This window comes from Bombus bifarius, unplaced genomic scaffold (genome assembly GCF_011952205.1).
Source record: "Bombus bifarius isolate JDL3187 unplaced genomic scaffold, Bbif_JDL3187 scf7180000008213, whole genome shotgun sequence".
Classification (NCBI taxonomy): domain Eukaryota; kingdom Metazoa; phylum Arthropoda; class Insecta; order Hymenoptera; family Apidae; genus Bombus; species Bombus bifarius.
The window spans coordinates 1,945,972-1,969,869 of NW_022884516.1; the positions used below are offsets into that span (position 1 = coordinate 1,945,972).

General features: G+C 30.0%; 5 protein-coding genes across 7 annotated transcripts; 3 read left to right on the forward strand and 2 right to left on the reverse strand.

The window, feature by feature from the left end:
- Positions 1-558: 558 nt before the first annotated feature.
- Positions 559-11,810, forward strand: LOC117210815 (PH-interacting protein). Its single transcript, XM_033454182.1, has 22 exons — positions 559-1,013; positions 1,100-1,158; positions 1,229-1,258; positions 1,468-1,527; positions 2,172-2,322; positions 2,404-2,502; positions 2,612-2,949; positions 3,027-3,181; positions 3,248-3,565; positions 3,653-4,070; positions 4,153-4,378; positions 5,222-5,546; positions 5,634-5,829; positions 5,949-6,197; positions 6,268-6,489; positions 6,565-6,943; positions 7,111-7,510; positions 7,626-7,856; positions 7,949-8,129; positions 8,203-8,356; positions 8,446-8,553; positions 8,796-11,810. Exons 1-22 carry the CDS (start codon positions 971-973, stop codon positions 9,728-9,730), a joined length of 5,277 nt encoding a protein of 1,758 aa, XP_033310073.1. The 5' UTR covers positions 559-970; the 3' UTR covers positions 9,731-11,810.
- A 449-nt stretch (positions 11,811-12,259) lies between these two features.
- LOC117210896 (60S ribosomal protein L13a) lies at positions 12,260-14,047 on the forward strand. The gene is made up of 6 exons (XM_033454321.1): positions 12,260-12,365; positions 12,835-12,965; positions 13,072-13,181; positions 13,377-13,522; positions 13,731-13,853; positions 13,923-14,047. Exons 1-6 carry the CDS (start codon positions 12,345-12,347, stop codon positions 14,004-14,006), a joined length of 615 nt encoding a protein of 204 aa, XP_033310212.1. The 5' UTR covers positions 12,260-12,344; the 3' UTR covers positions 14,007-14,047.
- Positions 14,048-14,137: 90 nt separating this feature from the next.
- Positions 14,138-15,583, reverse strand: LOC117210890 (DNA-directed RNA polymerase II subunit GRINL1A). Its single transcript, XM_033454304.1, has 4 exons — positions 15,357-15,583; positions 15,025-15,280; positions 14,506-14,868; positions 14,138-14,427 (listed from the first exon to the last, which is right to left on the reverse strand). The coding sequence occupies exons 1-4, from the start codon at positions 15,506-15,508 to the stop codon at positions 14,212-14,214; spliced, it is 987 nt and encodes a 328-aa protein (XP_033310195.1). The 5' UTR covers positions 15,509-15,583; the 3' UTR covers positions 14,138-14,211.
- Positions 15,584-15,688: 105 nt separating this feature from the next.
- On the forward strand, positions 15,689-21,059 carry LOC117210887 (trafficking protein particle complex subunit 10). 3 transcript variants are annotated; one of them, XR_004488168.1, is made up of 11 exons: positions 15,689-16,160; positions 16,592-16,809; positions 16,914-17,107; positions 17,197-17,392; positions 17,469-17,580; positions 17,657-17,844; positions 17,925-18,143; positions 18,232-19,662; positions 19,754-20,215; positions 20,380-20,688; positions 20,796-20,875. XR_004488168.1 is itself a non-coding variant. In XM_033454302.1 (11 exons), exons 1-11 carry the CDS (start codon positions 16,082-16,084, stop codon positions 20,921-20,923), a joined length of 3,549 nt encoding a protein of 1,182 aa, XP_033310193.1. In that variant the 5' UTR covers positions 15,745-16,081; the 3' UTR covers positions 20,924-21,059. The 3 variants fall into 3 exon arrangements, 2 of the variants coding, with proteins under 2 accessions (XP_033310193.1, XP_033310194.1); XM_033454302.1 differs by having other exon boundaries at positions 15,745-16,160; positions 20,367-20,688; positions 20,796-21,059; XM_033454303.1 differs by lacking the exon at positions 15,689-16,160 and having other exon boundaries at positions 16,907-17,107; positions 20,367-20,688; positions 20,796-21,059.
- A 1,738-nt stretch (positions 21,060-22,797) lies between these two features.
- LOC117210892 (H/ACA ribonucleoprotein complex subunit 3) lies at positions 22,798-23,804 on the reverse strand. The gene is made up of 3 exons (XM_033454315.1): positions 23,633-23,804; positions 23,361-23,403; positions 22,798-23,291 (listed from the first exon to the last, which is right to left on the reverse strand). The coding sequence occupies exons 1-3, from the start codon at positions 23,684-23,686 to the stop codon at positions 23,194-23,196; spliced, it is 195 nt and encodes a 64-aa protein (XP_033310206.1). The 5' UTR covers positions 23,687-23,804; the 3' UTR covers positions 22,798-23,193.
- Positions 23,805-23,898: the final 94 nt, after the last annotated feature.

Genomic DNA, 23,898 nt, shown 5'->3' on the forward strand with positions numbered 1-23,898 from the left:
TATATGTAAGTATTTAAATATATATAATAATATCAAATAATAATATTTTAATTAGTTTTGTCTAAAAAAGATACAAGCAGAATTCGATTTCATAATGCATGAAAATTTCTGTTATATCATATTACAAAATAAGTGCAAAAATATTATCGTAGTATTAAAGTAGTGATATGATTAAAATTAAAAAATTAATTTAACACGTTCATATCTTACAGCAGTATATAAAATTTAAATAAAACACAGTAAAAATTACATAAGGACATTATCATCCTTTTATTAACAGCAGTTTTCATGGTCATTATTTATTGTTTAACTCGAATCGCTGTAGAATTATGAAAGTTGTGTTTTAAGTAAAAATTTCTTTCCATTCCTCTACCAAAGCCTATAATTAATAATAATTAATTCATATTTATCAACATATAATAACAACAACGATAACAAACTTCATTTGATAACCTACTTTAGTTTATGTCACCTTTAAATCAAGATTGTCTACTTTTTTTATATTTCTTACAATTGCGGTTACCGTCACTGTATTTTTAATTTCAAATAAACCGCGTTACATGGTGCAGATATCATCCACAAATGCGTTTTATCGTAATGAAAATTTCGAACATATCAAATTAAGGTCTATGATAGTAACGTGAAAATTAGTTATCTAATTTCACTCTTTATTGTAATGTGAAAGAGAAGAGGAAAGTGTTTCGTTCTCCTAAAGCGGTTCAAATGAAAATAAAATTATACAGGGTTTTGGGAGGCAAGTTACGTTCCTGAATAATATGGTACGTTGTGTCGACAATCGGGTAGGGGGGGGGACTACTTTCCGTTGAGGAGGTGAGCGTGCGTGTGCGTCTCGCGGTCGAGACCTCGCGAGAGAAAATGAAATCTGAAATGGTTACTACCGCGCTATGACCCTAAAAAGCAAATGTTTCTCTTTCTCTGTGAGTGAATAATAAACGATTGATCAGGCGAAATGGAGGGCAGCGTAACGAAGAACGAGACTGCAATAGCACCAGGTAAAGAATGGGAGCGATAAGCGCCCTTACTATCCGCAACGAAGCGAGGCGTGCGGTTCATTCCTAAACAGCGTTCTTTCTTACAGAGCTGTACTTCCTAATTGCTAAATTCTTAGCGGCGGGACCTTGTCGCGAAGCCGCAGACGTAAGTATTATTGAATTAAAATCCATGAAATTTCGTTGTAACATATTATGATGAACAACGTACGTTCTAGGTGTTGAAGCGTGAATTGGAGCGAGCTAAGGTAAGACGATTGGTCTGAGTTGACGTTTTGCCGGGGTGACACTATACATACCCATCGGCTCCACATGGTTTGCACGTGGTTTCTGCTTGTCAAAACATTAGAATTTCAAGGTCGGCGACCTTGACGTTCGACAAATTGGCACAATTTTATCTCGAGTGTGATCGATCGATCGATCGACTTATTTTTATGATTTTTTTATTTTTTTATAGGTTTTGCCGCAAAGACTAGATTGGGGAGGGCATGTACATAATCAAACCTTTGAAGAGTTGGTAAGTAAGATTAATATTTCAGGAAGGAATTTTATTTTGTGTATAATAATTCATCATATATGATGAAATAAATAGGTTATTTTTCGAAATAACATTATGATAAATTTTTGTTACGTCGTAAGCTAGTCAAATGCCAATGTATCAAGTACCCCTAATAGGGTGCTACCCCTTTTCTGTCCCACTCCTCAACCCTTCTTCCTCCTCCACTTCTCTGATCCTATGTTGCTGTTGCACAAGATTCTCCCACCATATTGCTTTCAACCAATAAGCATTAACTTCCGGCCATCTTGCATGCACTGATCAATGAATATATCTCATGCTCAGACCTTATTTATAGAAACTAGTATCGTGTGACGAGTCGGCTATTCGGATTGGTTGCGTTTGCTTGTTTGTCTTCTGATTGGTTACAAATAGGAACTACTTTAGATTACTTAAAATTCAATTAACAGTGCGAACTAGTTTTATTGCAAAACGTAATTATCATCTTTCTCTTCGTATATATAATATATGTGATCCAAATATTTGGATATCCTAAAATACATATAATGATTGCATTATATTGTATGATCGTATATATTTGTAATGATATTATATTATAAAATAGGATATGAAAAGATAGTTATAAAGACATTCTAATGTTTTAGGAAAAGAAATATTCTCATATTGGATCAAATCATTTATTACAAATATGTGCCAGAATTGGACCAGTATTGGAAAAAGAGGTACCGCCATGCATACCAGGAGCGATATCCCTTCTAGGAGCTGGCAGACAATCTTTGTTACGTACACACGAAGGTAAAGTAAAAGATATAAATATGTTTAAGTAATTATTGAAATTATTTGACTTTTGGCATGAATATCTTAAATTTGTTGTAGATGTCCAACGTCAAGTGCATGGCATTATTTCATATTCTGGCAGACTAGGTGGAAAACCATTTTTAGCTTCACCTTATAGTTTATCAGTGCCTAATATAGGTAAATAAAATATTTATTTGTTTAGATTTGGTACATAAATATTGCTAATATCAACCATTTTTTCAGTACATAAAGCATTTTATTGTTATGTTACTTTTTTTTTATATAGTACATGTACTTCAGGGAAGGGAGAATTCAGGGCCTCTAGGTCGACGAGAGGCAATACCAACAAAGTTTTACAATAAAATGCAGTTGTATAGACACACATTAGGACATTTATCTGCAGTATATTGTGTTCTTTTTGATCGCACTGGGAAATATATAATAACTGGTGCAGATGATTTACTTGTTAAAGTATGGAGTTCTATTGATGGGCGATTATTAGCAACTTTTCGAGGAGCATCTGCTGAAATTATGGATATTGCAGTAAATTTTGATAACACTTTACTTGCTGCTGGTAGCCTAGATCGAATATTAAGAGTTTGGTGTTTTCAAACAATGTCTCCTGTAAGTTGATTAGAATGTTAATTAATGTTATTATAAAGACTGATTTTGTTAAATTCATTTTTATTACTTTTTATCAGGTTGCAGTTCTATCTGGACACTCTGGTATGATTACATCTGTAAATTTTTGTCCTATATCTTGTAATGGCGTATATTATTTAGTTTCTACAAGTACAGATGGATCTGTTGCTTTCTGGTCTCATACAAAGAAAGGCAATGAAAGAGCAGTTTTTCAGTAAGTTTCAATAATATTTATATCCCGTACATTATGAAAAATAACATTATATCTTTTTTTTTTTAGGCCAAAACCAATTCAATACCATGAAAAAATGCGGCCTGGTCAAGCACAAATGATATGTGCGTCATTTAGTCCTGGTGGTGCATTTATGGCTGCTGGTTCTGCAGATCATCATGTTAGAGTGTATGCAATGTTAGGAGATGATGGTCCATGTAGAGTTTTAGAGGTGGAAGCACATTCTGATACAGTTGATAGTATTCAATGGGCACATAATGGTTTAAAATTTATTTCGGGTTCTAAAGATGGTACTGCAAATGTTTGGCATTTTGAACAACAACAATGGATATACAAACGTTTGTTGATGACTACAAAACTTCCTGGGTAATTAAAGTATTATGAATATTTTTTATGAATATTTTTCTATATAATATTAATGACTAAATATTATTTTGTTCTTATAATTTCTAGAGAATCAGAAACAGAAGATGATTCTAACAAAAAGGCTAAGGTGACTATGGTTAGTTGGGATGTAAGTGATGAGTGGGTTATTACAGCTGTAAATGATAGCTGTCTTAAAGTATGGAATGCAAAATCAGGTGAACTGGTGAAAATTTTACGTGGACATAAAGATGAAGTTTTTGTGTTAGAATCTCATCCCATAGATCCCCGTGTTATATTAAGTGCTGGACATGATGGGCAACTTATAATTTGGGATGTTCTGAACACAGAACCGATAGCATGCTTTCAAAATTTTATTGAAGGGCAAGGTAATGGTGCTGTTTTTGATGCAAAGTGGTCTCCAGATGGAACAATGTTAGCAGCAACAGATTCTCATGGACATCTTTTAATATATGGGTTTGGATCTGGTGTGGAAAAACTTAAAATAGTAAGTACATTTGTTTTTATATAATTGTTATATCTATTAACACATTAGAAATGTGTATATTCTCTATTTTATATTTCTATAGGTACCCAAAGAATTATTTTTCCATACGGATTATAGACCCTTAATACGAGATGCAAATAATTATGTTTTGGATGAACAAACGCAAACTGCACCTCATTTAATGCCTCCACCATTTTTAGTAGATGTCGATGGAAATCCTTATCCTCCAGCTCTGCAAAGATTGGTTCCTGGGAGAGAAAACTGTAGAGGAGAACAATTAGTACCAAATATTGCAGTAGGTGCTGGAGGTACATAAATTATTTTATTTCTGTTCAGGTGTATAGTAGGTCGGTGGTAGGTAGGATAGTGCTGCCCCTGGCGTATAGGTCGCTGTGAGGTACCGCTGCTGGATTGCTTTCTCAGTTAGGATTTGTGGAGAAAAAATGGACTACGTGTGCTGGGATTTGAACCTAGTCTGGAACGTTCATAACCAACGGCGTTAACCACTGCTCTACTGTCGTTCGGGTCTTAGTTTGCTGCCGAGTGCCGCTACAATACCCCCTTACCAGTGATAACGTACGACTTCGCTCGTCGTTTTTTCCGTGTGCAGTTGCGAGAGTTCGGCATCTGCGGATTTGTCGTTTCGATGCAGAGTACAGCGTCGGTCGCTTGTTGTCAAACCCGTGCAGATGTTGCGCGAAGTCTTCGATGTGGCGGTGAATACCTGTCGGTACGGTGCGTGCGTTTCAGCGTACGGTCGCCGCGGGGTCGTAGTAGGCCTCCGTTTCCACACTCTTAGATTCACGGTGATCGAAGTCTTGGCAGCGCTATCACGGTCGTCACCACTTTTCACTGTAGATCATCACGTCGGGGTCACCAATTTGAGGTGGGTGTAGGTAGTGATGATAGTGCTGTTCCTGACGTATAGGTCGCAGTGTTCTCAGTTAGGAATCGTGGAGAAAAAATCGGACTACGTGTTCCGGGATTTGAACCTGGTTTGGAACCTTTGTAACCAACGCCGTTAACCACTGTTCTACCGTCGTCTGGGTCTTAGTTTCCTGTCGAGTGCCGCTACACTGTTTATTATTGTTTATTTTATGTATAATCTGATATTTCCTGAAGTTTTAAAAGATATATATCTTATTTTGTAGGGATGCAAGAAGTTATAGAAGGACTTCCAGCTCAAGAACCACGGTCCAATATTGATCAGTTAATTGAAGCGCTTGCACAAAGACAAAATATTAATGCTGATGCAGAAAATGCAGCTGATGAAAGAGAAGAAAATGCAGCAGAGCAACCAGTTCGTCAAATGGCTAGTCCGCGAGGAAGCAGGTCTGGTTTAAGAAGAGTTGGAGATGTTGAAGGTGTACGACAAAGTAGTGGTAATTGGCAAAGAGATAATACTACACCTTGGAATAAGCCTATTCTTGCTCGACCCATGAATCCAGCTATTAGAGAAACACAATTTAAAACTTTGTATGTTTTGTATTATAAATTACTTCCTTCTTCACGAATATATCTATAAGTAGTTTAAATTCATAAATAAGGATATAATGTTTATAGACATGCAACAGCAGAAATGGAACTCGAAAATTTGAAACGCGAAATGAGAAAAAGACCACAACCAGTATCGAATACTGCCAATACCGAAGGTAATATAGGTAGTCGAATAGCAAATCGAAAACGCAATAGAACTACTAGACATGGATATAGAACTAGAGCTATGCGTAGTGAAGAACAAGAAGATGATGAGTTCGAGGTATTTTTTATACAATTTTAAATCAAATTAATAATTTGTATATACTTCGTTAAACAAATTATATACAAATTATATTTATATATAAATTATATTATAAATTATATTATAAATCTTTACAGAATCCCGATAATGCGGCAACAACAGGAAGTTCAGCCAGTAGTAATAGTAATGATTCTACTGCTCATGAAGAAGATTTGTGTTCTGATAGTTCTACATCAGAGTCTAGTACTGAATATTCAGATTGGATTGCAGATCATGGTTTAAATTTAGAACCACCAAAGCGAAGTAAACGCAAACCTGTAAAAAAACGATCTCTTACACCACCAAGTGATATGGACAGAAGGCGTAATAGACGTCCTAGAAAAAAGGTAGGTAAAAACGTTCTTTGTAAATAAATTTATTATTTTTTCTCTTTCGAAATTTTCTTTTTATTTAAAGGATATTCCATTGTCTACTGGCATTGATGATATCCCAGAAGTTTTTAGACCTTCAGAATGGCTTACCGAAATAATACCAAGGAAAGCTCCATATTATCCTCAAATGGGTGATGAAATAGTATATTTTCGACAAGGTCACCAATTCTACTTAGACGCTGTTAGGAATAAAAAAGTATATGAACTTGGTCCACGATGTGAACCATGGAATAAAGTCAATATAAGAGTAAGATTTTTTTCTCTCAATTTACTTTGTGAACATTAGTATTAGTTACTTAGAAAAACATTCGATATTCTGCAGGCACAGGAATTTGTAAAAGTAGTAGGTATAAAGTATGAAATACGTCCACCTCGACTATGCTGTTTAAAGTTGGCGTTAATGGATGAATATGGAAAATTAACAGGAGAAAATTTTACTATTAAATATCACGATATGGCTGATGTGTTAGATTTTTTAGTTTTACGTCAAACATTTGACACAGCTTTGGCACGTAGTTGGTCTGAAGGAGACCGATTTCGTTGCATGATTGATGACGGATGGTGGATGGGTCAAATACAATCAATGGAACCTTTAGACGAAGATTTTCCAGAATCGTTTTTCATGTGTTTCCGTGTCAGATGGGATAATGGCGAATATGAGAGAATGAGTCCTTGGGATCTTGAACCAATTGATGAAAATAGTATGTGTGTGTTCAAATGTTTTAACAATTAAAAATTTTTTGGAGAATATTGGAAAAAGTAACTGGTAAACTTTGGAAAAATATAAAATCTTAATTTATTCACAGTGTGAATATAAGCATTCATTTTATCGATATTAATACCTTGTATAATGTGTTATGTATTACAGGACTTCCAGTAGTACTTGGAGGTGCAGTTCCTGTGCTTCAAGAAGAGATACGTACAATACTATATCAGCCTCATGCAGAGGAATGGCCAATGGGAGATAGAGAAGCAACATGCCGCAGAATTATACGTGGACTAGATCAAGTGATGAGCCTTGCAATTGCAGAACCTTTTATGGCGCCTGTTGATCTCAATGCATATCCTTCATATGCATTTGTTGTGGAATATCCTATTGACTTAACAACCATAAAAGCTCGTTTTGAAAACCATTTTTATCGAAGAATAACATCCGCACAGTTTGATGTCAGATACTTAGCAACAAATGCAGAACAATTTAATGAACCACATAGTCAAATAGTAAAGCATGCAAGAATAGTTACTGACCTATGTCTACGTATTATAAAGTAAGGTCTAGTTTATTTATTCACAAAATTTAATACCATTTACATATCTTTTTTATTTTATTTTAACTTTATCAAGATATAATTAATAAAAATATATTATTTTCCATTTATACAGAGAAACTACAGAATTAGATGTACCGGCTGTTTATCACCAATTGGTTGACACATACCATTCTTCTGAATCGGAAGTTGATGTAGAAGATGCAAAGGATAGACCTTCAACTAGCACTCAGAGAGCAACCTCGAGCAGAAATTTACGTTCACAAGAAGCATCAGCTGATTGGAAAGTAGCATGTCGTCAATTATTAGAAACGTTATGGCAATGTGAAGATTCTATTCCTTTCAGGTAAAATAAATTAATATTAATATATTGATACGCATAATATACATATGCGAGACGGATATCTTTCGTAATAATTTTTATTTGATTTTTTATAGAGAACCAGTTGATAGATTAGAGCACCCAGATTATCATCAAATTATAGATACACCAATGGATTTACGTACGGTAAAAGAGGATTTATTAGGAGGAAATTATGAAACCCCTATAGAATTTGCCAAAGATATGCGGTTAATATTTACAAATAGTAGAAATTATAATACTAACAAACGATCAAGGGTATGCCATACTTATTATTATGTGAAGAATATTACAAGTATTGTACAAGATAATGGTACAATCTTTATTCTAGATATATTCAATGACAATAAGATTATCAGCCATGTTTGAAGAGCATATGGGAAGAATTATTTCAAACTGGAAATCTGCAAGAAGACGCAATAATAATGCAAAAAATACAAAAGGGAAAGCTAAAAGGGGCAAAGTTCGGTTAACAAATGGCACTGGTATGCTTTCATTATATCAGTTAAAAATATTTGATAAAATAAATTAGATAAATTTAGAATAAATTTTAAACAATTGATATGATATGTAGCACCTTCAAAATCAAAATCTGCTTGTTCGGATGATGATGATGAGATAAATAGTGAGGATGATGATTTAGATGAAGTGGAAAAGAATAATTCTAACATGTGTGCACCAGGTATATATATATATATTGTTTTTGTAGTATACACATACACATATATAAATACATAGAATGTTATCAGAGAGCAGAGTGAAAACATGTGAATAGATATTAATAACTTGACATTATATGATAATAATAAGAATAAAATAATGATAATAAAATTATAATAAATATATTATAAAATAATAAAGATTAATCACATAGCTATGTAAAAAGGAAAAGAAAACATTGATTAACATTTTTTTATTTTATAGGGCCATCACGTATGACAAATGGACATACGAAACGTTCTGCTACTGCAACGCGACCTACGCTAAAACTTCGGATATCTAGATCTGCAGTACCTAAAAAACCAAAAGAAAGTGGAAGCGAAGCCAGTGACTCAGAAGCTTCCACAGAAAGTGAAAGTAGTGGTAGTGTACCTGTAAGAAGGACACGAGCTAGAAAAACGGTACCCAGTGTTAGTGCTGATAGTGATTCTGGGGAAGTATATACACCCAGTGGACGTGGAAAACAAACTCGGAAAAATCGTGCGAAAAATACCAGAAATAGTAAACAAGTAAAGTCAAAGTCAAAGCTAAACTTTTACGAAAACTCAAAGAATGATAAGTATGAGGATGATGAAGCATTTTCTGCAAATGAATTGTCAGATGAAGAAAGCGAAGAGGAAGTTATTAATAGAAGTAGAACGAGATCACGAAAATTAGCATCTACGCCCGAACATAATGAAAGTTTGAAGAACACGACAAAAAGTGGAAGAAATAATATTGAAAGTCAGAGTGAGGAAGAAGAGGAAGAGGAAGAAGAGGATGAAGAAGAAGAAGAAGAAGAAGAAGAAGAACAGTCTCAAAATGAAATTAATAATCAGGATTCAGATAGTGAAGAATCAGAAAAAGGTTTTGTATCATCAAGATCTCAAAGAAGAATTCGTGGAACAAGAGAAATACAAAATCAAGAAACTGTACAAAATTCAAGAAGAACTGGAAAACGACCTCGCTATAATGAAGAAAGTGATGAGAGCAATACAATGCCAGTTAGAAATCGACGTAAAATTAAGCGTCGATATTATGCAGAAGAAAGTGATGAAAGTCCTGAACCTGAAAATGTACCACGTATTAGTATAAGTAGCAGAGGGCGTGTGCGCAAAATGACAGAACGTGCACGGGCTTTTCTGTTAGATTCACCCTAACAGCATCTTTCATACTAGTAATAAAAGTGTAAATTATGATTTTTCAAGTAATTCCTACAAATGTTTAAGAATAATGTAAAAATTTAAAATGTTATTTGATAATGTTTATTCTGAAACACTCGACTGTATAAACACTTGGCTGTATCCATATTATAGCATAACACTAAACTTGTGTATGCCAGGATATATTGTCTGAAAAGTTTAAGGTAAGATTATAGATAGGCTGTACGTATAAACACTTGAGATTGTCATAGCAATTCATCATAAACACTGCTACAAAGTACTTCCATTATTATGAAACACATTGGTAATGTTATTTTTTCATGTTTAAATATGTAATCAATTAGCAGTGCATAAGACAGATTTAATAGCAAGCGGAAACAGTGTAATCATTCTATAATATTCGTTTGTTTGATCAACATACTTTTTATACATTTTTCCAAATTTTATGATATTACTGGTTATTTGAATATAAAATATTTATTGTAGTTTTAACTTACGCATCATTCCCAATACCTAGAATGGAATAACAATTAAGTCGTTATACAATTATTTTTGCAACTGTTATTGATACTATGTTGTTTAAAAATATTAATGGAAGAGTATTCTTTACAAATCCTGAATTTACATACAATAATGACAGCAAAAAATAGAATGTATGATAATGTTTATATTATATTATTGAAAATATGTTATTGTACCTGGAATAATATAAAAAAAATACCCATCTTGTTCGGGGAACATAACATTAAGCTTAGCTCAATAATTTCAACTTCTGCTTTTTTGAGAAAAGTCAATTGACAAATGAAAAACTACTTTCATGCTAAGATCTTAAACAGTCAAAAAAAGGCACTATCTTCTACATGCAATTGATAAAAATAATCTGTATCAGTGTTTATGTTTATATTTGATTACACAAATGAAATTATATTGTAAATCTTTTTAATAACGCTGACATTTACTTAATGAATTTAGTATTTGCATATTTGTACATTTTTCTAATAAGATAATTTTTCCTCTAATATGTCCTAAGACAAAATAAAATTGGTTTCAGATCGAAAATTGTTTTCAGATTGAACATATATGTGGAATACTATTTTTTTATTGTGTGCATACTTTTAATATTCATAAATTAAATCAAGTGTTTGTACATTGAAGAAAGAATTGTACTTACCATCCATACTGTGTAAATTACATTAAATGAGGCAGTGCCTTTACATATATGATTATTTATTTAAAGAACATAGATAAAATTCTTTTGTTGTTTAAAAGAATAATCACACAAAAATTAAATACCTTTCAATTTCATTAATTTAATAACGGCACTGTTTTCGCTTTTTGCAACTATACTTAAAATATATTATTTGTAAATATAAATACACACTGTAAAATGATTGCGAATTTTTTTTAAAGTTATGTAAAACAAATGTGTGCTTTACATGATCTGTAGTATGAAGTAGAAAGTTTTTACATGTAATTTGTATGTCCATTAGAAAATTAAGAACCAATGCTCGTGCGATTTTAGGAATTTTTCATATATAGAAATAGACATTTTTCAGATTTATATAGCATAAAAGTTATTTCACTTACTATACAATAGGATACAAGTTTTTCAAGGCAGTTATGCAACCGGCAAACTAACATAGTATAAGAATATGTGCACAAATATTGGAAGTCTTGACTGTCTCGGGCCATTGTGATATTAGCTTAAGAATATTAAACATAAAATGATATAAATAATAATAATTAGAAATATAACGGATATTTTTTTAATAACGCCTTGAAGAGAAGGAGTCATATCATGTGGACTCAAGAAGTCAAATATCTGGTTATATTATAATTTAACACCAATCTTAACTTTGATCATTTAATTACATTACTATTAACGTGTTTCGTATCTTAATCTTCAGAATTAATATAATTTCGTGTACATAAATATTGTTAAATAACAAAACTTAACACAGAAATTTTCGATTTATGTAAAATTTAAAACTTTAGTTGTGAAATCAATGTACTCTGTTGCATACTTAGTTTATCGAAACCCACCGTCACCAATAAAAAAATATTAAATTGTTTCATATTTGTTCCTTATTTATTTAAAAACCTGTTTTTTAAATCCTAATTTCATTAATTACAAAATTGAACATAAACCTTTATTTTGACGCCAGATGGCAGTTTTGGTTATGCTTCTTTTGGTTAAATTAGTAATTTTCTAAATCTTATATAGAAAAATTAATGTTATTTTTTAATATTATTGCAATATGTTGTAATAAAAAAATGTTTTCTTAATTTATAAAAAATTATATCCAAATGTTATAATTTCTGAAAAATATTTCACCAATAATGTAATGTAATATAATAAATTAATATAATTACTATATTATTAAAATGTTATGAATAGAAACTTTTTTCAAATAAAATGATTATGGAATATAATACGATATAAAGTAATAAAAATTGTATCAATATTTTAATAACGAATTATGTTTGTTATGCTTTCATTTAGGAAAAAAGATATAATGTTGGATGCCCTGACAATATCATCAGAATATCTTCCGGTAAGAGGTCGCATACTTCTCAATGTTCGTGAGTCCTTTTCCGGTAGACCAACAAAATGACTGGCTTCAGTAATAAGGTATGTATGTTTTATTTAATGTTTTAAGTCCTTAAAAGTAGTTTAAGCTACACAATATATTTCTTTTAATCTGTACACTATACACAGAAATTAAGAAATACTTTTCCCCCACTCGATATTACTTTTTCTAGAAATATATTCTTTGTATCCTTTTCTGAATTCATGTACACGTGTTTTCTTGCAATATCATTTGCTATATTTCCTCAAACAATGATGCAAGTTCTTTATGTGATTATTTTTCGGTATGAAAATAGTACATGCATACATTAATTATACGGTATCTTAGAAATAATTATTTTATTTTTAAAGCTGTCAATTGACACGTGTTATTTGTTATTGGTAATCGTACATATATTTATGCAATTCAAATCTTTGGTAAAACCAAAAATTCATTGTTGTAAATATTTATTTTATATAACGCTTTAATGTGGAACAAAAAAGATATTAATTGTCGTAATTATGTTTTCAGCCAATCTTAATTGATGGCCGTGGCCATTTACTTGGTCGTTTGGCAGCTATTATTGCCAAAACGATCCTACAGGGCAATAGAGTAATTGTTGTTCGCAGCGAACAACTCAACATTTCTGGTAATTTCTTCAGGTTAGTAACATTATAATTAAGTATTCGTGATTATATATATATTCTTTTCTTTAAGTATTTTCACGTATAATTATTCCAATGTGTTTCATATAACTTTTTATTTTAGGAATAAGCTGAAATTTATGTCGTTTTTACGTAAAAGATGTAATGTAAATCCAGCTCGTGGACCCTTCCATTTCCGTGCACCTAGTAAAATTCTTTGGAAAACAGTTCGTGGTATGTTGAAATATTACTTATTTACTTGGAATTTTATACTTTATATTAATCGATGATTATGTATATATTACCTACATTATTTGATAGTATCATGAAAAAAACATTTATATGAGATTATTAATTTATAAACAATTAAACAACCTTGCATATGTTTTACAGTATACTGTATAAATAAAAATATCATTGAATTTATAGGAATGATCCCACATAAGACACAAAGGGGGAAGGATGCTCTCAGAAGGTTAAAGGTTTATGAAGGTTGTCCACCACCATATGACCGCAGAAAACGTGTTGTTGTACCAGGTGCCATGAGAGTTATGTGTCTTAAACCTGGTAGGAAGGTAAGATAGAACATTAACTTCAAAATATATTTATTATATTTAGTAAATTATTTAATTATTTACAATGATGGTATGGTAATTTGCGCCTGAGTATAATTGCTTTTATACTTCGTGATGTCACATTTAACTGAGTAAATAATAAAAAAAAATGTATATAAATATATTCCATCTAAAAAACATATGATACTAATACAATGTTATTTTTTAGTACTGCCATGTAGGTAGATTGTCTCATGAAGTTGGATGGAAATATAAGGCTGTTGTACGTACATTGGAAAATAAGAGACGTGTCAGATCAATTGTTGAAGTTCAAAAGAGAGATAAGCTTAAGGTATATCTAAAAACATTACTAATATAAATATCAAGAACTATTTCTTATACGCTTCTTTTCTTATTTCAGAAACTTACCAAACAAGCGGGGCAAACAGTTGCAAAGGCTACCGCACCGTACACAGCAATCATTAATAATTTTGGATACAATTGATACAAAAAATGTAAAAATAATAAAGCTCCATAAACATTTTACATTGAGTTATTATTGTATTTTACACTATCATGATTATATATCCCTATATATATTTTTAGGTATATAAAAAGATGCAAATTCTAATAATATAGGTTTCTTAAGATATAAGATTTATTCATAAACATATTTACATAATATACGTGAAAGAAACAAGATAAATTAATTAGCTTTCTATACTATCTACTGTAAAAACAACAGTTCCTGCTTTATCATTATCTTCATCATCATACACTTCATTTTCTTCGTCTTCTGAAATAGAAGGATCGGATTCTTTTCCATCTTGTAGGCGATAAGTACCTACATTTTCAGGTGGAGGACCAATGTTATGTAAACCGAATTGATCAGCTAATCTTTCAGCTGCGTGTTTAGCTTGAATCTCCTAAGTATTACAATTTTTATTATAATTTATGTGTAATATATATTTTTCACAAATATTTGAAATATAAAAATTACTTACTTGAAGTTTTTTAGTTTGTTCCTTTTGTAACTGGAGAGATTCAGTTAAATTGATGACTTTTACAGCACCATGAACTATAAGAGGTGGGGTTGCTGCTGTAACTTCCCAATGTTTATTCTGTTTTCTCAGTTTTTCTTTTTCTGGATCATGTACATCAGACTTGGTTGTTCTATATGGTTTGAATGGTTCTCTCTTTTTATCATTGTTTTCTTGAGGTTGTTCTACTTTATTAACAATATATGTAATGTGCTCAGGAGTTTTTGTCTTAAAAGATTCTATTTCAGCCAAATCTTCTGGCTTAATTAAACTTTCCTCTGGTGGAAGATGCATAATCTTTTTTTTGTGAACCCCACATCCCGTAGGCTAATAATAGCAAATAATAAACATTGAAATACAAAATTGATATATAATACTAATCTACATATATATATATATATATATATATATATATATATATATATATATATATAGATATGTTTCATAAGGCATATAGTCAACAATCTAATACAAATAACTTACTTGAGCTAATATTTTTAAGGGGTCTTCTTCATCATCGCTATCAAGTTCAACAATTTTGACAGTATCTTTGGTTTCACTATATTTGCCTGTCCATTCTAATTTATTTATAGCAGCTTTTCCTTCAGATGCTAAGTTTAATCTTGACAAAAGATTAGCTGCCTGCTCAACTTCATTTTTATGTTCTAGTTCTTTTAATATCTTATCACGAAAAGATTTGATCTTTTCTCCTTTGTCTGGCAGCTTTAATACAAATGTTCTAAAAGAGAAATATTTATATTTAGTCAAAAAGTAGTTTAATAAAGAGTATAGTTTATATCTTAGACCTTACCTACTTATTACTAAGAATTTTATTTTGTCTTTCTAATAATTCCTCCAATTCAAACTTTTGTTTGTTTCTTAAATCCTCTATGTACCCTTGACTTTCTTTCTTGGGAGGAGGTGGTAAATCACCTGGTACTTTATTAATTACTTTTTTCTGATACATTCCTCTTTATTTATCCAAATTGTAAAATTTGAAATAGTTAGGAGTTATTTTATTAATATTTATAGGAATAATATTTTTAGAATGACGGAAATTCTTTAAAAAAATTAATGTTATGTGTTTTTAAATTATTATTTAAATCAATAATTACAAGTCAGTTATTACGCATTTAATTATGACGTTATGTATAGTGACGTATATAAACTGAATCAAATTGCATTACTTTTCACTGAACAGAAGATTGCAATAGACAATATATCTATTGAATACGAGATATCGAGATCTGCAAGACTATCGATATTGCACGACATGTTAAACGAAGATTTCAATTCCAACCTCAATGGAACTTAACTAAAAGATTTAAATAAAATGTTACATTTATTATACCATGTTGAATCTGTATTTTCAAGTGACGAATAAAGTTATCATCTTCTGTATAATATAGAGAGAATATTGAAGTGCTAAATATTTTATTTCAAGATAAACTACAAAATAATTTTTGTATAAAGTAACAAAAGTGACGTAAAGTTGTAATGATTAAAAGCAAGTTCGCGAAGCAACTGCCAATCTTTAGAAATGAATTGCAATGGGGGGTCGTCTTTGGGTGGTGAATGTAGATCAAATACATTTATGGATATTAAGCCAATTGTTACATGTAAGTTTATTAATCAAAAATATTAATATATTTAACCTCTGTATGGTGACACTATTGTTAAGTATTGTTATTTGCGCTCTTGATGAACTGTCAATTTATATGACATTTCCTTTTCTTTTTTAAATTAATATTGTTCATGATATGGTATACATGTTTAAAGCTGTATAGCTTATAATAATAATTTTTAAGCTATAATTAGGACTTTTTAAATAATTAGGATTCGTCATTGATGAACATATGTTATTTTAAATAGGTTAACTCTCTTTTTATAATAATTTCTTTTTCATGTACAATATTTTATTTCTGGTTAATTGTTATCAAATATATTACACGTTTTTTACTTTAATTATAACACATCTAAGAAAGAGCATATATAAGAGTTATTTTTGTTTGTGTTACTTTAATGTATTTTAATGATTTCTTCAATATAGATGCAGGAGATGAGAAATTATTTTCTACATTGGAAAACAGTTTATTCCAAGCCATATCTGCTGATACAGTGGAATGGCGTAGATCATTTAGTAGACCAATTAAACAAGTCAAACTTGGAGCAACATTTTTGCCATTTTCTAAGGATATTTTGCCAACTGAGAAAGATTGGCATTTGATAAAGCAGCCAATATTTCATATTTATTGGACTGAATGTTCTGTAAGTAAATTAATATTATAATTATTTAAATATCTCATGAGTAAAATTTGTTATACTTACATATTTGTTTTATACTTTTCTGATTATGTATATTGAGATTACAGGATGTAGATACTTATAAAACAAGTATTAGAGAAGACATAGATAACTGGTTAAAAACATTAACACAATATCACATTCAGGATTGGATGATTGTTATAGTAGAAACTTATGACATAAAAAAAACTAACAAGTTATTACCTAGGACAACAGTTTTAGACAAAATTCGCAGTGATTTTGCTGCTAAGCATGGTGATAGGTGAAGTAATAATTAATCAGTGAATGTTTGATAAATATATTTTTACATGTGATTTCTTTATTATATCTTATATTTAATGTATTATATAGATGTTGTGCTGTAATAAATCCAATAAAATCAGAAATGCGCTCAGCTGAATCATGGAGAAGTTTAGTTAGCCGTATACGTTATTTAATGCTTGCTGCATATGATAAAAGACTATCTCATTTTGAAGATATTATTAGAGAACAAAGAGAAAATAGAAATCACCCAAACTGGAATTTCTGTCACTATTTCTTACTGCAGGTAAACTGATTGTTGATTGAAATTAATTACTATTTTTGGGCTTTAATCCTGTATATATATTAATTCTCCTTTTCAGGAAGAACTTGCATTTGTTTTACAAATGTTAGGATTATATGATGAAGCATTAGTACAGTATGATGAATTGGATGCTCTTTTTACACAGTTTGTGCTTAATTCTAATGTAGGAGGTATGATATTCTCATTTTCTTTCTATTATCTATTTATTCAGATTATAACATTAATTTGTTATTTAAAAATTTATAGATACACCAATTTGGTTAAATTTATTTCAAACCCCCTTAAATAACTGGGGTGGTGTTAATTTAAGTAATGGTACAAATCATCATTTAAGGAACCTTCTGGCTGAATGTAAAGCATCACTATTAGATCTTAGAAGTTATTTATTCAGTAGACAATGTGCCATGTTACTATCACTTAACAAACTATGGGAGGTTAGTATATATTAAGATTGATTTTATTCATAGATTTAATTCCATTATGAATATAAACATACAACGGTATTTTAATTTAGGTTGCGCAAAGGTGCTTATCATTTGTTCATAATACATTAAGTGAATTACGTATATTAGAAGTTCAGCGACCTGAAGGATCCATTGAATGTTGGTCTTTTCTTTGTGCGTTAGAAGTGCTTCAAGCTTGTCAATTATCATCATATAATATTGATAACAATCAGCAACTGGACCTTTGTTCCTTACATACAGCGAGTTTATGGGCTCTTGCTAGGGATAAAGTAAGTTACTAGACATATTAATAGAAATTATGTAATAATATTATTTATAGTATTAAGATAGTTAAATCTTTATTCTAATTTATTTTAGTTGGGAAATTTAGGAAAATTATGTGGTTTAATGCCTGGAAGTGAGCCATCTAGTGAACAACTACATACAGTTGTTTACCTAATAGCTGGTATGGGAGATTCTGAACCACAGATAGAAGGGAAATTAACACCTACCGATAAATTAAAAGAAGCACTTTCGTCTAAAGAGGCATTCAAGAAGCAATATCTTGAACATGCAGAATTAGCTATGGGTACTTATAAACATGTAGGCCGGATTCGATCAGCCAGATTAATCGGAAAAGAGTTAGCACAATTTTATAGCGAGCTTGGCGAGAATCAAAAAGCTGTTGCATTTTTATCGGATGCCTTAAAAACGTACACTGATGAAGGCTGGAGGCATTTAGCAGCACAAACTCAACTCGAATTGGCACAGTGCTACAAAAGAATGGATGATGTTGAAAAATATACAAAAATATGTGCTGCTATTGCCAGTTTGGATGTATTACATATTACTGTTCGTAATACTTATTTTGAAGAAATGTTCGGGTATATGAAAATGATCTCATCACCACAACCCTTACTTGTAGAACTCGGATGTGCTTTTGTAGTACTCAGTATGGAAGTTAAAGTGATGGATAAAGTAGTGCAAGACTGCGTGGTCAATATCGAAATATATATACAAAGTTTGTTTCCTAGAGAAGTAAAATGTACTAAAGCGTCTATATCTGTTGAAGAAGTTCAAAAACCTCTATTACCTAATAAAAAAAAGGGTTCGAAGTTACCACCTGAACCATCAATTCCATTATTATCGAAATGTACTCTAGAAGATATGAGACCATTTGATCCAAGTTTGCTTCAATTACAAGTATATTCATATTTAGATTATAAAGAAGATAAAAGCCTCGGATCAGCTAGTGTCTTACACAGAAACACTAAGCCTATTGTAAGACGTTCCGATAGTACAAAACATAGGAAACCATCAGTAAATGCAAAAGGTGATTTTAGTAAAGCGCTATCATGTAATGATTTTATTGTGAAACCAGGTATGAACATGGTTACATTAACTAGGCGTATAGATCAGCCTGGTTTTTATAAAGTTGGTCAAATATCATTAGTGATTGAGGAAAAATTGGAATTTTTATCACCTATTTTAAATCCTCGGTTATGTTATGAAGTAGCTAAGACTCAGCCTACAATTTCTATGAAATATAGTAGAGACTTATTGGCAGGCCTTATTCAAGGCATAGAATTAGTTATTATGAGTGGAAGTATAAAAATAACAAATGAAATGAAACTTAAATTACGTACGTCTAGGGGATTGATAATACAAGTCGATGGTTCACAAGAAACAATGTCTAAAGAACTAGAAATATCACTGCCATTTTGTGAACCATTTCAAACAATATGGTTAAAGTTTAAAGTTCTAGCAGAATTACCACCAAAGAAAGATTCTTTATCAATGGAACATAAAGTATGTTTTCATATATTTTAAAAATCAAAATAATATGTATAAAAAAAGAAATATGTAATTTAAAAAAAATTAATATTGTAAATTTTTATAGCTGAATATCCAATGTCCATGGGGTTTGGAGGAAAGCATACCTTTACATTTTGGTCCACCACTCATGTCAAATATGAAACTCCATACTGCAAAAGAAAGGAAATTTCTTCAAATAATTGTAACAGGATTAACAAATCAACTTCTACAACTAATTGAGCCAGAATTAACAACAGCAACATCAATAGATGTTAACTTTAAAAGCTTAAATCCTATTGCTGGTCAGAGATTAGTAATAGGTAATGGAATAAATGTATCATTTATGTGGGAACTTGAAATTGGTAAAGATGAAAAGTCTTTGATGCCAATAAAGACTGATTTTCGTGTAAAATATATACCAATTAATGATACTGAAGATTTGAACGATTTAAACAGCAATGAGGATCCTCTGCAAATTCATAATTTACAAAGAATGGAAAAAGCATGCAGTCTTTATAGATGCAATTTTGATATTACAGATTATGTGGTAAGAATATAATTATTTCTTTGGCTCTTTTTTCTTAATAAGTATGAGTTGTACTTATGTAATAATTTTATAATAATGAAATGTAAAATATAAAATTTATTTTTAAAATATTTCAAAGAGGTGAGTTTCTATTTATAATATCATTTTCCAGACTTTATTTACAGTGTCTTCAAAAGTTGAAGCAGCTGGAAATGGAGGTGAATTTTGTCGTGCTGGTAGCATGTGCCATCTTTATCTCACAGTAACACGTATGTTACCTAGTCCAAATCCAAATCCTTCACCACAATTAATGTATGAAGTTCTTGCTGATCAAGCCATGTGGGCTGTATGTGGTCGTACTGCTGGTATTGTGTCTTTGGAAGTGTTAGAGAAACAAAGCGTCACATTGGACGTGATGCCATTAACTAGTGGTTATTTACCCCTACCCGTTGTTAGATTGTCTCGATATATTCCAGCACCAGAATCCAAAAGTGGTAGGTATCCCAATACTAAAAAATCTTAAAATATTAAAGATACATTTGCATAATTCGTTTTACATTTTCACAACTTCATATTATTAACACTTATTAACTTTTTAAAGATATGATTCGCAAAAGCGAAATAGCTTCTAGTTCAAGACTAGAACCATTTAGTCCAGGCCAAGTTTACAATGCTAGTAAAGCACAACAAGTTCATGTTCTACCAGCAGCACCATCAGAAGCAAATTGAATACAGATATTGATATTAAAAATGTATAATACACCTATGGCATTATAAAATGCAAATTGTATGCACATTGATCAAGGCAATCTCTACGTTATTTGGTATATTTCTATGATACAGAGTACATAATATATATATATATATAATATATATATATATTATAATATATATTTATATTATATATATATAATATTACTATTATTAATTTATCAATCATCACTATATTAATTTGTTTATATTTTTATATTTTTAGATTGAGATTTGAATTTTGGACAAATAAAATTTATATATATTGTTCGAAGTTACATGTTTATACGATATTTGTTCAAAAAACAAATTTCAATTTGCATTATTGTTTATTTTTATTGATAATGAGCAATTATAAGTTTAAGTTTTGCCATTATAAAAGCAAAGAAATAATATGACAATATTTAAGCAGTAGGTAAAACTCAGAAGTTTCATAGTTGAGAAATACTGCTACAATATAATGTTTTCTTTTGTGCAGTAATGTGATTTATATTCTAGTGAACTTATTGAACAATGTTCATTTTTTGATATTGTTGTATAGTCCACGTGTAAAATTCAATCAACACATTTTTCTGTTCAATTTAATTCAAGAGAAATAAGTTGTAAAAGTTTGTTACTTCTATTTTAATGTAACATACTTACAATTTTTCCATCATGTACCTATAATAGTATAGTTATATACCTTAAACTGTTTCCTATTTTCTAAATATTTAATTTTTTACATATGTTCTATATGCTAGATTTACAATAAACCATTCGTGATAATTTCATTCGATTTTGGAGCTCTTACAAATTGTGTTATATTAGTTCTAGAGTGATTGAATATTCAGTTCTTTTGTTAAATACAATTCTGTAGAATTTGTACAAAAGTTTATCAAGAATATACTCGTAACATTGAATAAGCACTTGAAATTATACAGTTTGCATAATATAAACAATATAAAAATATCACAGGAAATAAGTAACATCTTAAGGGTAAAGATGTGTTCTGTAATAAATATTTGTGAAAAATGTAAGTATATGTAAGTATATACAAAGAACAAGATATATATATATATATATATCTTATAATAATATATCTTATAATTAATAATATATATATATATATATTATTTATATTACATTTACTTTTTAGCTTCATTATTCAAAATATGAATATTGCAAAAGGTATAATTATATTGCCATCTTAATTAGGATATCATCTTTTGATTTAATAAGATCATTAATGCTGTAAATAAGATAATTATTATAATACTCAATATGATATTTAGAAAATGTCAAAATTTGACATTTGTGAGATAAAATAATATTTTTCAGTATAATATAAAATGTATTTTAGAAAAATATAATGAATAAGTGTTTATTTCCACATTATTTATTAATTAATAGATAGGTAATGAAATATTATGAATGGATTACTAGACATATTTCTCAATGTATTTGCTATCTAAACAATTAAAAGAAATTATTTTTAATGCAAAATGTTAAATGTCATTTTGAAATGACAAAAAACGAATAAAAGATATGCATATATATATTTGAATATGTGTATACAAATATATTTGGATATGTTAAATAGTATACACATTGTTGTTCTGCATTTTAAGTTTAGTACAATGTACGTAGCGAAAATTGCAAGTGTCATGGAGTGTTGGTACTAGTTTTGAGTCTACAAGTTTTATTATATGCAATTCAGGTTTTAATTTTTTCTATAATTCAAAGGGTTATTTCATAAAATTCTACAATATTTTTGACATAGTATTAAGATTAAAATATTAAAGTCAGTTCTATGTAATCTCGTTGATACATTATTTGATAAAATTGTATTCTACTCAAAATAATTAGACACTGTACAATAGATTACAATAAAACTTTTATTTTTTATATGTACATGTTAAGATGAACTAAATTCTGAATAAAAACAAATTTTATTAAACAAAATGAATAATTAATCCATTATATATAAGATATTAATCGCATTTCATACATAATTTGGATCCAAGTATAATTATAAATGCTGTGAATGCTTCAACACAAATGGGATAGCAGACGTTTAGATTACCAAGAGGGGAAGTTGTAGGCGTTGAAAGTTCAGTTCCGTATTTAAACAGTAAGAAATATCGCATAAATATTTTAGGCATTTAATAAATTTTGTGCTATTATATTCAATGCCATTATTACACATATATAATTATATGTAATATATATATGTGTAATATACATTATATATAATTATAAACATAGAAATATTAATATGTTGGTAGTGGTTGTTGTGTGAGTAATAAGCCAAATCTTCGTTTTAACGTTATCCTTTCTCTTGAATATTTATCTTCAGGAGAAAATCGAGCTGAAATAATTCTTTTTATTAATTAGCTGCAACACTTTATACAGAAACAAAATAAGATCTATTACATACCTGGATGAGCCGATAGCGTCGGTTTTCCATTTGGATCCATTTTCTATAAAACGAAAAAAATAAGGTTATAAATATATAAATACAATATAAATACGAAATATATAAATACAAAATATATTACAGAGTAAGAAATTAATGCTTCCATATGTCTGTGTAAGAAACTAGACTATGTAAACACAAAATAGACTTAACAAAGAAAAATAATGCATTTTTTTGTACAAACAATAAACAAACGTAATGTAATCTACAACAAAATACATTACATTTATTACCTTCAACGTATACACTCGATCTCCATTCTCATTTAGATAGTACATCAAATACATTTTTACGTTCTAATTTTTATTTTTTCTTTGAGTTCACTAAGATTTCGTGTTGCGTTTATCGCCAACCTTTACTTCCAGCTCGTGCTTACTCGTCTATTGCGGCCATTTTTGACGCATGCGTCGTTTCAGAATAACTTGATCGATCACGCAGATCGATCTATCTAACTTTAAATTTCAAAATTTTTAGTTGAAAAGCAGAATCAAGTTAAAAC

What these genes read in the sequence shown, in the direction of transcription:
- LOC117210815 (XM_033454182.1), top strand. Translation starts at nt 971, where the DNA reads ATGGAGGGCAGCGTAACGAAGAACGAGACTGCAATAGCACCAG. An exon ending in AAGAAGATGATGAGTTCGAG is followed by an intron (nt 5,830 to 5,948) that starts GTATTTTTTATA and finishes AAATCTTTACAG; the next exon opens with AATCCCGATAATGCGGCAAC. An exon ending in TCGGTTAACAAATGGCACTG is followed by an intron (nt 8,357 to 8,445) that starts GTATGCTTTCAT and finishes TATGATATGTAG; the next exon opens with CACCTTCAAAATCAAAATCT.
- LOC117210896 (XM_033454321.1), top strand. Translation starts at nt 12,345, where the DNA reads ATGACTGGCTTCAGTAATAAG. An exon ending in ATTTCTGGTAATTTCTTCAG is followed by an intron (nt 12,966 to 13,071) that starts GTTAGTAACATT and finishes TTTTTATTTTAG; the next exon opens with GAATAAGCTGAAATTTATGT. An exon ending in GTCTTAAACCTGGTAGGAAG is followed by an intron (nt 13,523 to 13,730) that starts GTAAGATAGAAC and finishes GTTATTTTTTAG; the next exon opens with TACTGCCATGTAGGTAGATT.
- LOC117210890 (XM_033454304.1), bottom strand. Translation starts at nt 15,508, where the DNA reads ATGTATCAGAAAAAAGTAATTAATAAAGTACCAGGTGATTTACCACCT. An exon ending in AATAAAATTCTTAGTAATAA is followed by an intron (nt 15,281 to 15,356) that starts GTAGGTAAGGTC and finishes TTTCTCTTTTAG; the next exon opens with AACATTTGTATTAAAGCTGC. An exon ending in AACAAACTAAAAAACTTCAA is followed by an intron (nt 14,428 to 14,505) that starts GTAAGTAATTTT and finishes TGTAATACTTAG; the next exon opens with GAGATTCAAGCTAAACACGC.
- LOC117210887 (XM_033454302.1), top strand. Translation starts at nt 16,082, where the DNA reads ATGAATTGCAATGGGGGGTCGTCTTTGGGTGGTGAATGTAGATCAAAT. An exon ending in TATTAAGCCAATTGTTACAT is followed by an intron (nt 16,161 to 16,591) that starts GTAAGTTTATTA and finishes TCTTCAATATAG; the next exon opens with ATGCAGGAGATGAGAAATTA. An exon ending in AGCACCAGAATCCAAAAGTG is followed by an intron (nt 20,689 to 20,795) that starts GTAGGTATCCCA and finishes AACTTTTTAAAG; the next exon opens with ATATGATTCGCAAAAGCGAA.
- LOC117210892 (XM_033454315.1), bottom strand. Translation starts at nt 23,686, where the DNA reads ATGTATTTGATGTACTATCTAAATGAGAATGGAGATCGAGTGTATACG. An exon ending in ATCGAGTGTATACGTTGAAG is followed by an intron (nt 23,404 to 23,632) that starts GTAATAAATGTA and finishes TTCGTTTTATAG; the next exon opens with AAAATGGATCCAAATGGAAA. An exon ending in GACGCTATCGGCTCATCCAG is followed by an intron (nt 23,292 to 23,360) that starts GTATGTAATAGA and finishes GAATTATTTCAG; the next exon opens with CTCGATTTTCTCCTGAAGAT.